Raw genomic sequence first — 13,741 nt, 5'->3', positions numbered from 1 at the left:
ATCAAGTCATCAAAAAATTTACAAAAAGTTTACATTTAAAACAAAATGTTTATTGTGGATAATAAGTAGATAAAATTTTTGAAAAAAATCAAAATGGTTGTCGATTCGTATTTTCGCGCGTATGACACTTTTTGGTGAGTTATTTTATTTTAACTAGCATACGCCGCGCGTTTTCACCCGCGTAGTTCCTGTTCCCGTAGGGTATAAAATATATCTTTAAGCACCCAGGAATAGTGTAGCTTCCCAACAGTGAAAGAATTATTCCAAAGTAGATGGTCCAAAATTGTATGGAGCCCAGGATCAGTCATTGTACCCTGGCGGAAATAAAAGAAAATATTTTTTTACCTATTTTTGACTAAACAAATCTACGAATTTACTCTATTTCTTTCGAAATAATATTGATTCTCTCCCAAGGAATGCAACACTAATATAGGTAATAATGGCGGATTGAAAGTGGTGTCAAATTCTTTAAAACAATTTATTTTTCTACAAAAGTTTCCTATTTTTCTACTGTATTCATATTTATCGGTTTATTACTATAGGTAGGTATACTCACACAATTAACTTATAAGGTGGAACCAATTGATTTTATTATTATTTGTATGCGAGTACATCATGTGCCATAAATTTTTATAAGAACATACATCATTTGTTAAATGCAAAAAACTTAATCATGAAGAACGTAACGTAAAAGAAATAATTAAGAATTTACCGTCCAAAACTCAAACAAAATAAATAACCTGTAGTAACGGAAAAGGTTAGAAAAATTAAAAAAATAGTAGAAAAAAAATTCTTTATTTTTTTCCTTGTGACTCAAGTCCAATCATACGGGAAACTAAAACCGCACTGCTCTCGCATACACCGGTTGGAACCCACACCAATAAATCCCACTTTAACTCTCTTTAAGACGTATGTACGTAATTGCAACAATTTATGTACTCTGTTTCCTTCATAATAAAGTCCATTTATGCATGACAGGTATCTTGAAGGATACGAAAACTCCGTTATAAACCCTATTGTATATGGATTACGGTGGTTTTTCGCTTGTGACGACACATATGTGCAACGAGTTTTATAAACCCCTTCGTATGTGGCTTTAAGGTCGATTTTCGCTTGGCCGAGACGTAAATTGGATTGTTTTGTTGGTAATTGTGAAATAAGTGTCTTCCTTCACGTGCTATTAGATTTTCACATGAGATAGTATGACTTAGGTATATGAAACATAATTCCTGGTTGATGTGAAATATTGTAGTCATTTTTTTCTATTAAATGGTCTTAACTACTCTTTTGAGTCTAAAAAGTAACTTTTTTAAATAATTTTGTTTAGAACGAAAATAACTTGGCTTTACTGGAGGCATCTGCTTTGGCTAGCGACAGTGGCGTAGCGTGCCTTAAAGGGCCCTGTATCAAAATTAGTTGGGGCCCAAATAGCGTTAGGATTTCTTACAAAAGAAACAAAAATGCTCGCTTCAAATAAATATGACAGCAACTTAACCAACAATGTAGAATGTTTCCAATTTTTGGGCTCACGCTTAATTGGGGCAGAAAACCTCTTTCTATTCTTTTTCTGATGTCAGCTATCACCCTGTAAAGTCGTAGTGTTTACGGGACACTGTATATTTTTGGGAAGCCCTGTGAACGATTGTGGAGTACATTTTATTATTTTTTGCTTTCACACGTAAGGGGACCCTGTAATCAGGGGGCTCCGTATCATTGACCCGGCTGATACGGGTAGACTGTATACATACATAAGGATCATTAAGTCACGTGTTAGAAAATAAAATGTTAAACCATTACAAAAAAACTAAATCTATTCCTACTCTATTTCAGAACGCGATCCATGTCACGTGACACCACCGCTGCCTACCAGAGCGAGATAGCATAAGCTACAACGCGCGCATCGGACAAAGACCAGTATATTCCGTCAACTCATACATTCAAGAGTATTGATGGAAAGCTGCTCCGCCATTTTCAAGTTGCCAATGAAGATTATTAGAAATTCGATGCTGATTGATTGACTAGTGCTATATTAGTTTAATGGTGTTATACCATTAATGGTGAGTATATTAACATTGTTCTGATATATTTAGAAATGAGGAGATCCACAGAAGAACCAAAGTTACTGACATAACTTAGCCAGTTGCGAAGCTGAAGTGGCAATGTGCAGGGCAGGGCACATAGTTAAAAGAGCTGATGAGCTGATGGGGTCCCAATGTACTGCAATGGTGACCACGCGCCAGAAAGCGCAGTGTTGGTCGACCTGATGACGATGCTGGCGGCTCTAGACCTTTTTGTTTAAATATCCATGCAAAAGGCCCACGTCCATTATGGCTATGGGGTTATGGTGATAAGAACGTCATCGTGGTGATAAGACATTGGATAACTCATGACGATGTTAATCCCCTATTAAAGATACACCTTTATGTGTATAATCGATCGATAATGATCCATAAAACCCAAATGATGGGTTTTTAAAGCGACATTATTGATCGATTATACACATAAAGGTATATCTTTAATGGGGGATTAACACGGATCCTCCACGTATCCAGTCTGACTTGACCTATTAAGATTGAAGGTGAAAACATTGAAAACCAAAATAAATGGCATTCATTTACTATCGTCTATTGGTCTTCCATGCCGCGGAGTTAGAAACGGGTTGTCTTCAATCAAGTCAATCACATCAAGTGAGCACTTATTCTACCCGGAATAAGTTGATTATACCAGCGAAGACATCTTCTGTCATCCAGAATCAAGTCTTAAAAACAGATTAACCTCTTGGACAATTAAGCATAATCCCCAGAGCAATATTTCAGTGTAGATGGTAGATATGTTTTGGTATACCAAGAACATTTTGGGTCACAGGGCATTTAACCTTTTAAGTTTTGACTTGCTACAATTTTTTGCACGCTCCTTTAATAGCGTTTTATGACGAAGATGTCCCCTGCTCCAATAAAATTCGCCTCACAAACTCATTGCAGAACGAAAAGTTTAATTGCGACAATAAATATCAATTAAAAGCATTGGAGTTTACATGGCGTCCATTACGGTCGATTGTCTTTAATTGTCAATGTGTGCATCTTGGAATTGGTGCTCGTTTTAGTGTGCGTATCGATGATGGAAGATCATTTGAATGAGAGGGAGACTCAATCTTTTGGAGTACTGTCGAACGCAAATTTTCTGCTGGCTATTACTGTCGGATCAAATTTTCTATCAAATAAAGCCGGCAAGAAAATCTCTTTCAAAAGCTCATTCGCAAGCCCACAAAATATATCCTTACTTATTTAATTATGTTCTATATTTTTTAATAATTAAGATTGATAGTTTATAAAGACCACCTCAGTTTAGAAGAGCAGGCATTAGTATTGATTCTTGAGTTTAGAAAGGCAGCGATGGTTTGGAAAAGCCAAATTCATCCACATGTGTGAATTAGATTTTGAACAATGTTTAGATAGAGTTGTTGCTTTTTTAAGTTTATTATTTCTTGGTTTTTTTTAATTCTTAATTAGCTACATAGTGCCACAAAACTACGAAATGGCGTTACTAGTACTATTTTTGGTAATGGAAAATGACGGTTTTGCAATAAAATTGTCTTGCGAATCTCTATTGCCCAGATTTTGTGATAAATTAGAAGCAAAATACATATATGCAGAACCTTGTGCCACCGTTACGAGAACGGCGTCTTGACCCAGCAATTGCGTGACCCTGCCGTCCAAATGGTCCAATTCCACGCGTCCAAGCGCGCCATTGGCCAGGGAATTAACGACAATGTTCCCTATTTATTCATTTGACCGTCTTGGCCGCCAATTTAGCAATAGAAGGCCGGAGAGCAGCACATCGCATTCGCTAAGTTGATGCGCGGAAGCAGCGTTTGAGGCTATTTGGCCGGTCCGCCAAAATGGTGGACTGAAGATGTATTTGCGCGACGGCGGCGGGCGCATTATGGCGATACTGAAGTGGATTTTCGCCAAGATGGCTGACGATTTCTGAATTTCGTGCACATAGGACTTTGTGAAGTGTTTTGATTTGTTTTTAGGACGATTAGACTATTTTTATAGAGGTGAGGTGGTTTCTTGTGTTCGGATTTGTGTATCGACTGATAGTGATATAAGTGGATTTCATTTAACGTCCTTTAGGATTTTACGACTTTTAAGTAACTTTGAAGGTGAACCTGTGACCACACAGGGGTCTACAACTTTTTTTGATGATTCGTTGGCAGACATTTTTTTAATTATGCATCAATGTTTTTATTATATTTATACGAATTTAGTTTTGTTATATTTTTTTTGACGTGGCTGTTATGTTAATTTGAATATGTTTGTGTGAAGTAGCTGTTGCACAACCATTAGAATAAATTGTGTTAACTTAGTAAAAATAAAATCTAGTACTACTAGATAGTACTTTTAGTACCTGAAACAGAACATATTAATCTTCATTTCTATTTTTTAATTTTTTTTTTATTGCACATTAATGCTATGAAAAAGTTTTAAAATATTGAAAACAAAAACAAGCTGAAGAATCTAAGTGTTTCAATATTAAACTAGCTAAATACCTCAATTCATTGCATTCCTGCATTTCAATATATTCAATTTATATTGAATATATTTTGTTATCAAAATAATTTCTTATTACTTATTTATATTTAAAATAAAAATGTACCTGTATTGTGCTTTGAAAACTCGACACAAAACATGTTGCGGATCTCTGAATTACCCATTTCTCGGACAAATCTCTAATCTTTAAAAAAATATCTGTATTTAAATTCATCTTTACTCAAGAAGTAGATTAATCATTTAAAAGTAAACAAATATTTTAAAAGAGCAACTTTTTATTAGAGAAAATGAGTAAAGAGAGTTTCTTACTATAGCTCTTCTCAGCAGAACTCTCAGTTAGTAGACTTGCTACAAATACCTAGAAAATCTTGACGTTTCAAAACAATTTTCATTAACTTGCGATAATAGAACTTGAAATTAAAGCTTATAATGAGTGTCTAACTGAGTAAATGCCCTAAAATACGCGCAATTCAATCGTCATTAGTTTTTAGGTTATTTGATTAATGAGATTTTAAAAAACATCAATAGAAACCTGGACTTGAGAAGTCGATTTTAATGATTATTATCATTCTATAAGCTTGATAACTTTCGGTCGCGTATTTTTTATTTACTAGCGGACAGCCGTGACTTGATAGCGTAGAATTAGGTTTATCACAAATCCCGCGGGATCCATGGGTTTCTCTGCAATAAAATTAGTCTATGTTCAGGGTATAGCCTTATCTTTATTCAAAATTTCAGCGCAATCGGTACAGTATTTTCAGCGTAAAGGAAAGGTCACAAATATACACAAACATATACAAACTTTCGCCTTTAAAAAAACAGTGTGATGTGTTTTAATAGAATTAGTTGCCTTAATCGAAATTTGTTCGGGATTATAAAATGACATCTTTCCACGCACAACGGAAAAAAGGGGCTTTTCCGCACTTGAGCAGGTAAGTGCAGAAAAGCCCCTCATGAAAGAGGAACATCGTCTAAAACCAAGTTTCCATCTTTGCAGGATCCGTAGTTAAGCGGCACTGAGCAGCAAAACACCGCACCTCCGGCATCCAATTCCTCGACCAGACCACATGGAGACCTACCCCAGCCAACCAACGTATCTGATCGGCAATCTCACTACCAAGTGCAGGGTACTTGGTACCTACCAGCGCGCCCACCACGCTAGTTGGAACACCAATATGCTCTTAAAAATCGAGAACGAACTATTGCAAAGCCATAGACAAAGAGAGACGACCGGCATAAAGAAGTTATACAACTCGTTCTTCGTTCTATTTTAACTTCATTTAGGTTGGAGGATACATAAATCATTCATTCATTTCATTCATCATCATTCAGTGACTTTGAACTATAGTGTTGTTTTACGATGGATAAGTGATGGAATTCTTCGTAGAGGGGAAGGACGATAGTATGCAATGCCGTAAAGATGACTTCGCTTGGGAGTCTTCTGTGAGGTTGACCTTGATCGGGAGTACGGAGGACATTGGGATGTATCTCGAGGAGAGGGAGGGGAGGAAGAGGAAGTGGCAGGGAGAGGGCAAGATGATGAGGAGGGAAGACGGAGAAGAGAGGGAGCAGAGGAAGGTGCCACCGAAGAAAATTATGGGTGAGTGATTCTATTTTACCAGTACCAGTTAACGTTCATGCGCTAAATTTCTAGTCAGCCCCCGTAGCCAAGTGGCACGACGATTCTCTTTCTACGATCGCAAACGCTTCGAAAACTAGAAAAATGTATGGGAATCTAAATCACGTGACCTGTCGATAGCAAATGTCACTTCCATACATTTTTCTAGTTTTCGAAGCGTTTGCGACCGTAGAAAGAGACTCGACGGGCCGCTTGGCTACAAGGGCTGTTTTGAACACGATGAATATGGTTACGCAATGAGGTTATAATAGCTGTGTATTCCGGCAAGTTGTCACTTCAGAGCAGGCTACAAGTTTGGCCCATACTATTCATACAAGATACTTGGAACTTAGAAAAGGTACAAGCTTAAACCAAACCTCTGAATTGATTTCTATTTGGCATCGTACCGGAACGCTAAATCGTTCGTCATCTAGTAGTAGTACTAGTAATAGGTGAAGAATGTAGGTTCAACGCTGGAATTCATAGATATCTTCTAGGCAAGCGTGCTCCAACTTAGACTTATTTCATCATCAATTCATAACTGGTGTTCATCAGGCCTGATCGCTGTCAAGTTATTTTGCTATTCAAAACAACACTCGGGTTATCTATCAAATTGTTATTAAAGATGTAATTTAATTGTAAACCCATTTAAAATGACTTAGCTAACCATATAAACTAACTGCTTCAGTAAACTTGTTGATACAAATGTATCTACTATGTAAACGTGAGCATCGATTTGTCAAAGATTATTATTATTTACAATAAATTCCGTAGTTGTGACAATTCTTATATGATTAATTTATTTTCTATGTATGATGTATGATATTTTGTTTATATTGGACATTTCAAAAATGAAAAAATAATTGGGGTAGTGGGACACCAGTTATACTTTCCCAAGGCCTGCCACGTTTTTTGAGGGTATTTAGGTACTCAGGACTTGTGTTAGTCATAGACCCAGTACAGGTTAGTTAACCGCCACCTGTGACTTGCTGTTGTCGCTCGATTAGCATCACGCAGGACATGTGTAGGGTAGGCCTTTTACGAGGAAAAGGTGGTAAGTCCATCAGACTTGAGCGACATCATCTCCTAAATGTCTTGCCATCCGGGTAACATACGTCGCTCCCCGGTACCTGGGCAAGACAGTGAGTAATCTGCTAAAAAATATACCGCTGAAGTGAGTAGCCAGGGTCCTGTGACTGTTGCTGGTAGAAGACCAATTTAACAAGTTTCCATCCTAGCTGATTTATTACAAGATCGAGAATAGATTTATAATTGTTAACTCTACCATATCATTAATTAGAAGCAAACGTTACTTTGAATAAAAATATAAGTATAATAATGAAAAAGTCGCGCTGTAAAAATATATTACATAAGATATGTCGGGGCTAACCACTCAAGCTGCCTCTATAACACAAGTCACTGAAGTCGAAGAGCGTAGACAGAGATCCTCAGAACATCCACATCCACAAACAACTCGCAACTTTAGTTTAGCATCTCTAGTCTTTGGTTATAATTAATTACATTCCTGTCCAAGTATCAATAATAACTATGAACTTAATCAAATCTTAACTCAAATATTAATCTATGTGCGATCGATGTGGATGTTCTGAGGTTCTCTGTCTACACTCCTCGACTTCAGTGACTTTTGTGGTAGAGGCAGCTTGAGTGGTTAGCCCCGACAGATATGAAAAAAAAACTGACAGTACATTACATGATAAAAGTCACAATGTCATTAGAACTCTCTAACGACACTGTAACTTTTTATCATGTTTATGACAGAGATAACAATAATTAATTACTTATATGTATTAAAATTATCAAAATAATTATCAAATTCATAAAAGAAACAGTTTTGCGATAAAATCCATATTAGCATAATTACAGTTAATCATAGCTATTTCCTGACAATAATACTGTACCGGATTAAGCGATGAATGAAGAAATTGTAATTTAAAATATATACAAATAGATCTAGATAAATTTGTGCATATTACATATTGAATAATATCCATTGGTTCCATCTTTCAAAAATTTTAAACTACAACAATGTAAAATTTAACTGAATAATTAAGTAGGACGAAACAGTTTACAGTTATTAAACTACATGTATTTATAACCTGATTTGGGGTACTGTCTAATTCTTTTATTTGAATAAATTTATTTTCTTTCGCTTTCTAACAGAATACTTTTTTTATCCCAATACTTCTGTCACTCTATTCAAAATAATCTCAGAACCTACAAAATCTTAATTTTATGCGAATCTTCGAACTATTTTTATGACAATCGATTCAATAGTTAAATCATAAAACAAACAAACACAAAATCACCGTTATATTATAAGTCAGTATTAATTATTATTATATGACCTCTGAGAGACAAAACTACATTAGGCATAACACAAAACAAAATTTAATCTTAACGTGTAATCTATTCTTTATTGATACAGATACAAGATAATGTATGTGACAAATTACAAACTTTTCGTATAGAAAACCAGTATATTGCGGAGTGTAACACACGCAACACGTTCTACATTTGCTATCGCAAGTTAGTGACCCAAGTGAACTTTAGTGTAAACAAGTGTATAAAGTGACAAAAATACATTTAATTTTTGTAAAATAGTGTAAATGAGTGATTCGGAGCTAAATAGTAATAGGTTATCGATAAAAGGTTGCATTATGTCGAATGTAAATTAAAAAAATAGTACCATCCTTCCCAAAACGCCAGTATGTGAATCTGAATTAACAAAAAAAGAATTTATCATGATCTGATCATATAACGTTTGGATAAGAGTAAGTGACAAGTTAGGTGAATCTATGCATCTTCCTTTATCTCGTACGTTTAGTGGAACAATTGCATTGACTCTCTCTTTTTAAATCTTGCGTTGCAAAGAGAGAATGAGACGCACAGAGGTATTTAAATTACCTATGAAATCAAAGTAGAGTTTATATGTGATAAGAAAAACTGTAGGTGTCTCTCTACCTCTCTCTAACTTCGTTTATCTTCCTTTAACTCTTACGTTATCTCGTGAAACGGAACATTAACTAACTAATTACGATATTTGTATGGCGATATCTCTTTCTTTCCATCTCTTGTGTCGTGCTGAGAGAATGAGACACATAGGAGGTGAAACTATTTTGGGGTGTTCCTTAGATTTTAATACGAAAAGAGAAGAAATTCGAGCTGTCTTTCTCACTCTTTTTGTCACCTTTTAAATGGAATGTTTTGTGAGATAGAGACATAGATAGATGAGATATTATAAGTTTATATGACCCAGTAGACTTAGCCACGCTCTTTTTTAAACCCCGACGCAAAAAGAGGGATGTTTTAAGTTTGACATGTCTATCTGTGGCACCATAGCTCCCGAAAGGATGAAACAATTTCAATCTAGTTTTTTTATATGAAAGTCGATTTATGTGCGAGTGTTCGTGTTCTTAGACATGTTTGATGAATATTAGTCAAGCCGGATAAAAGTTCTGGGGGTTGATAGTGGGGAAGAACAACCGAATGTCGGCAAATATACTCGAGTGGGGTCTCAAATTAAAGCGCACTGAATGAGAATATTGATGACTTGATCGAGAGTTTAATTAATAATTTTATTACCTTCGGGGGTTTTTTGTTATTATATATCTTTAGATATGAAATGGAAATTGAAATTGTTATTTTCGATTTCGAATCTCTATTAATATAAGTTCTTTCTGCACGTCATTATAATGTAACATTTACTTAATAAATATTTAAGCTCAGGTCTTTTTTCAATCACACCTGATTTTTTGAATCACACGCCCTTTCTTCTCAGGTATTCTCGTCAGGAGTTGCATAGTAGAGATTGCTTATAGCAGTAAGGTCGCCTTTGCATGTTTTATTCTTTGTTTAAATTATTCATGTTTAATGTTTTTATTTAATTTTGTGTGCAACAAACATCGATCTCCTCTTAAAAAGTGGATGCACAATCAGCAACCAAAAAACGTCCCCACTCAATGAGTGCTAAACACAACTTCTTAACACTCAATTCTTAACTCAGTTGCAGCGCTGACACCGTCGGTTTCCATGGAAACTAAGTTGTTCGTGACATTTTTTTAATATAAAAATAAAGTAAAAATTCAAATAAAACTTGTTACAAACGAATGTTACATCGACGAGTATAATATAGCGGAATCGCAGCCCTGTTTTTGAAGTTCACGATTTTATAATACGTAGGAATGGTGATAGACATAAGTTTTAGCCAACGACATACATTGTACCTACGGTATATAGACTCAATGATCACTGTCATTCGTACGGCTCACGGAACTGACAGAAGATTGTATGAAAACTTGTCAAATAGTTGCTCCCCGCTATAGTGTTGGGAAGAACATCCGTGCGCCGTTTTTATGAAACGTACATGCAGTCTATGTACCGTGGATACAATATAATGTCGTTGGGTTTAGCATAAAATTATCTGATGCTGCTGAATGTAATGATTCTACGCGTTATCTACACACGTTTGTTGATAACCGGCCGCTTGAGCAGCACACATAACGCACGTTCTGACACTACCATTTATAAGACAACAGATGCGCCGCGGTTTCACCCGCGTAGTTCCCTTTTCAGTGAGAATACAGCGGTAAAATATAGCCTACTAGCTGACGCCGCGCGATTTCACCCGCTTGGTTCCTGTTCCCGTAGGAATACGGAGACAATATATAGCATATAGCCTTCCTCGATAAATGGGCTATCTAACACTGAAAGAATTTTTCAAATCGGACCAGTAGTTCCTGAGATTAGCGCGTTCAATCAAACAAACGAACAAACTCTTCAGCATTATAATATTAGTATAGATAACACTCACAAATAAAGTGGTAAAAGAATTTTCATAATCGATTTAGTAGATCCAGAAATTACCCTCTACAATACCACAAAACTTTATTTCTATAATCTATACTATTAATGAAAAGCTGAAGAGTTTGATTGTTTGTTTGATTAAACGCGCTAATCTCAGGGACTACTGGTCCGATTTCAAAAATAATTTCAGTGTTAGATAGCCCGTTTATCGAGGAAGGCTATAAGCTATATATTATCCCCGTATTCCTACGGGAACGGGAACTACTTAGGTAAAACCGCGCGGCGTCAGCTAGTATTAGCATAAACTAGCATCACGGCTTCACTCGCGGTACCTTACCCGTGGATCTTTATTAAAATTAATTAAAGATTTTATCTTACTTGGCTATCAATAAAAAAATATTACGCAAATTTTACAGTAATATATTATTATTTTATCAGACACTTTCTCTAAAGATAGGCTATCTCTGCCTTCTTGTATATTCGGTGATAGATAAAATTTGATTAATACGTTAGGTATTCTAAGAATTCTATATATTTTGTAGCTTCTTCAGATGTCCGCGACTACAGAAACTTCGACTTTACTTTAAGAGTGTGCAGTATGTAATTTGGTGGTTACAAATGGTTCTGGATCTCAGATTCTGGAAAAGTTAGGAGCCTGATATTTGGGTAAATGATATTCATTGGCCAATTATTGTCTTCAGTGCTCAACCTCCGGGAACATAATTAAAAAAAAGGTTAATACATATTATGTGTGATCGAAACACCGGCACAAGTAATTGACATTGCACGGTAAAATTAAAAAAAATCTACTTAATGTTTGTTGAAAAAACGCACATGTGTGAAAACATTACATATGTATAAAAAAAAAAAATTGCAAGTATCAAACTGAGTTATTCCAATATGTGCACTATAATTTTGGGAATGCCTTCCGATTCTTTTTAAACTGCCTGGCGATTACAGTGTCTACTTTCATTATCCAAACAAATTTGCCAGCGTGAAGAGCATACATTATGCTAAAATGGACGGGGCTGCGCACAAAAATATAATCTAGCAACGGAAGTGGACATTTTTGATAAACACGATAAAATGCAAAAAAATAAATGAGCTTATCTTATAACCAATTTCTGATAAAAACCGAACCGGTAGCAACCTGTTCTACTTTCTTTCCATGTATATCGAATTTTTTATCTTATTTTTGGAGTTTATTGGAATTTACTCCATAAGAATCGATTTTTCATATATAGACCCCGGTATGAAAAAAAAATTGGCAGTAAAATTCGATGAACGAATGACAGCGTTACGTTTTTTGTGCGCAACCTATTTTGCGCACCTTTCAAATAAGTGTATGCTGCGGGGCAAGATACACCTATTTAAACAGTCAAACTCCGTTCGTGCGAGCTGACACACACTTTGTTTTTCGAAAGATTTTTTTGTGTATAGATAAACTGAGCCTAATTGAAATAAATGAATTAATTTTTTTTTTTGATACATTTTAACTATTCTGAAGTGATGTTTTTCCAGTTAACATTTGTATACATCCATGTTTTCATTTCATTCAATAAATCATTGATCGAATGCGGTCCCCTTAACTGTTGAGGCTCTTCATTACATTAGGTAGACCATCTGCTTTTTCCATCACGTGTTGCTACAAAAACTATTTATTATTGGCCTATAAGAATGATTGAGGTGAAATGAAATTTATTGAAGTCAATAAATTCCGTAATCCACGCACACAAAACCATCTTATCATAGATTAAATAACACGGCAGACATGGTGGCGTTGCAGACTATATGTACCTAATATTATGTACGTTAGTTATGTCTGATTATTTTAACCTAGAAACTAAGTCTTAATTTTACGATCTAGGTTAAATTGAAAGGAAAATATTTAAAAAAAAAATCTTCCCTAATTACGCTTATTGAGCACAAAAACAATCAACTGAATTACCGGAATACCTAAACTCTACAAGGAATGGTTATGTTAATAGCAATGTTTTTACCGCTTAGATAAAGCCAATCGAAGAAATTATCGTTCTATTTATGTATTTAATATCGTCTGAAAAAAAGCAAAAAAAAATCTCGAAATTGAATTACCAGTAGAGGTCCTAGAGCCTTGCTTATTATTTTAACTTTGCGGTACTTTTTGTTGGTCTAATAATAAAAGAAGTAATTAAACCAATTGATTTTACTTAGTAGTGACATCAGAATCCTTTACTTTTTCGTTTTACGATATCGTCGCGTCAGACATTATAGGTACATGAATTAAAATTATTTTTTATGCTATTCAAACAGAGACAGCGGTGGAATGACTTCAATTTATACTACATTTATGATGAAACTGTAACAGATAGCGATGTTTGCACATTTTACGATCCGTTTATGACACGTAATATAACATAAAAGACAGTGGGTTCGTTAAAATGTGGAAAACAATTCAAGGAAACCGTGCTCATTATCTTTATGATAAAGGATTGGGATTGGGTGCACGGGTGTGATTGAAACGTTGGTCTTATGTGCCGGATGTGTCACGTTGGTCGTATCCAGCGCGTGCTCAAATGATGTTGGCATATTTAACGTTTATGTAATAGCAAACATATCAAGAATCAGTGGCTGTCTGTGTAACACACAAAGTCCAATTACTTGAATTAATTTGTCACACCCCAAGCAGGGCATAAATTCAAAGAAGCGTAGAAAGTTACGAAGTTGTATCAGCATCGAATCATCTCGTACCGTCCAGTACTTTGTA

At 35.4% G+C, this 13,741-nt stretch overlaps 2 protein-coding genes across 3 annotated transcripts in view; both read left to right on the top strand.

The window, feature by feature from the left end:
• LOC112045937 (uncharacterized) lies at positions 1-5,827 on the top strand. Of its 2 annotated transcripts, XM_024082335.2 has the most exons (3): positions 1-134; positions 1,831-2,057; positions 5,551-5,827. In XM_024082335.2, the coding sequence occupies exon 3, from the start codon at positions 5,621-5,623 to the stop codon at positions 5,825-5,827; it is 207 nt and encodes a 68-aa protein (XP_023938103.1). In that variant the 5' UTR covers positions 1-134; positions 1,831-2,057; positions 5,551-5,620. The 2 variants fall into 2 exon arrangements, with proteins under 2 accessions (XP_023938103.1, XP_023938104.1); XM_024082336.2 differs by lacking the exons at positions 1-134; positions 1,831-2,057 and adding an exon at positions 3,808-4,060.
• A 97-nt stretch (positions 5,828-5,924) lies between these two features.
• LOC112045935 (transcription factor CP2-like protein 1) overlaps positions 5,925-13,741 on the top strand; it is a 52,271-nt gene continuing 44,454 nt past the window's right edge. The window contains exon 1 of the mRNA XM_052887018.1: positions 5,925-6,153. Coding sequence (XP_052742978.1) covers positions 5,925-6,153 — 229 coding nt within the window. The remainder of the gene's footprint in view (positions 6,154-13,741) is intronic.

This window comes from Bicyclus anynana, chromosome 18, assembly GCF_947172395.1.
Source record: "Bicyclus anynana chromosome 18, ilBicAnyn1.1, whole genome shotgun sequence".
Classification (NCBI taxonomy): Eukaryota; Metazoa; Arthropoda; class Insecta; order Lepidoptera; family Nymphalidae; genus Bicyclus; species Bicyclus anynana.
The sequence above is the reverse complement of the archived record's forward strand: the minus strand, read 5'-3'. Positions and strand labels throughout refer to the sequence as shown.

Bases quoted from the DNA above. Each gene is read 5' to 3' on its own strand.
- LOC112045937 (XM_024082335.2), top strand. From the start codon at position 5,621: ATGGAGACCTACCCCAGCCAACCAACGTATCTGATCGGCAATCTCACT.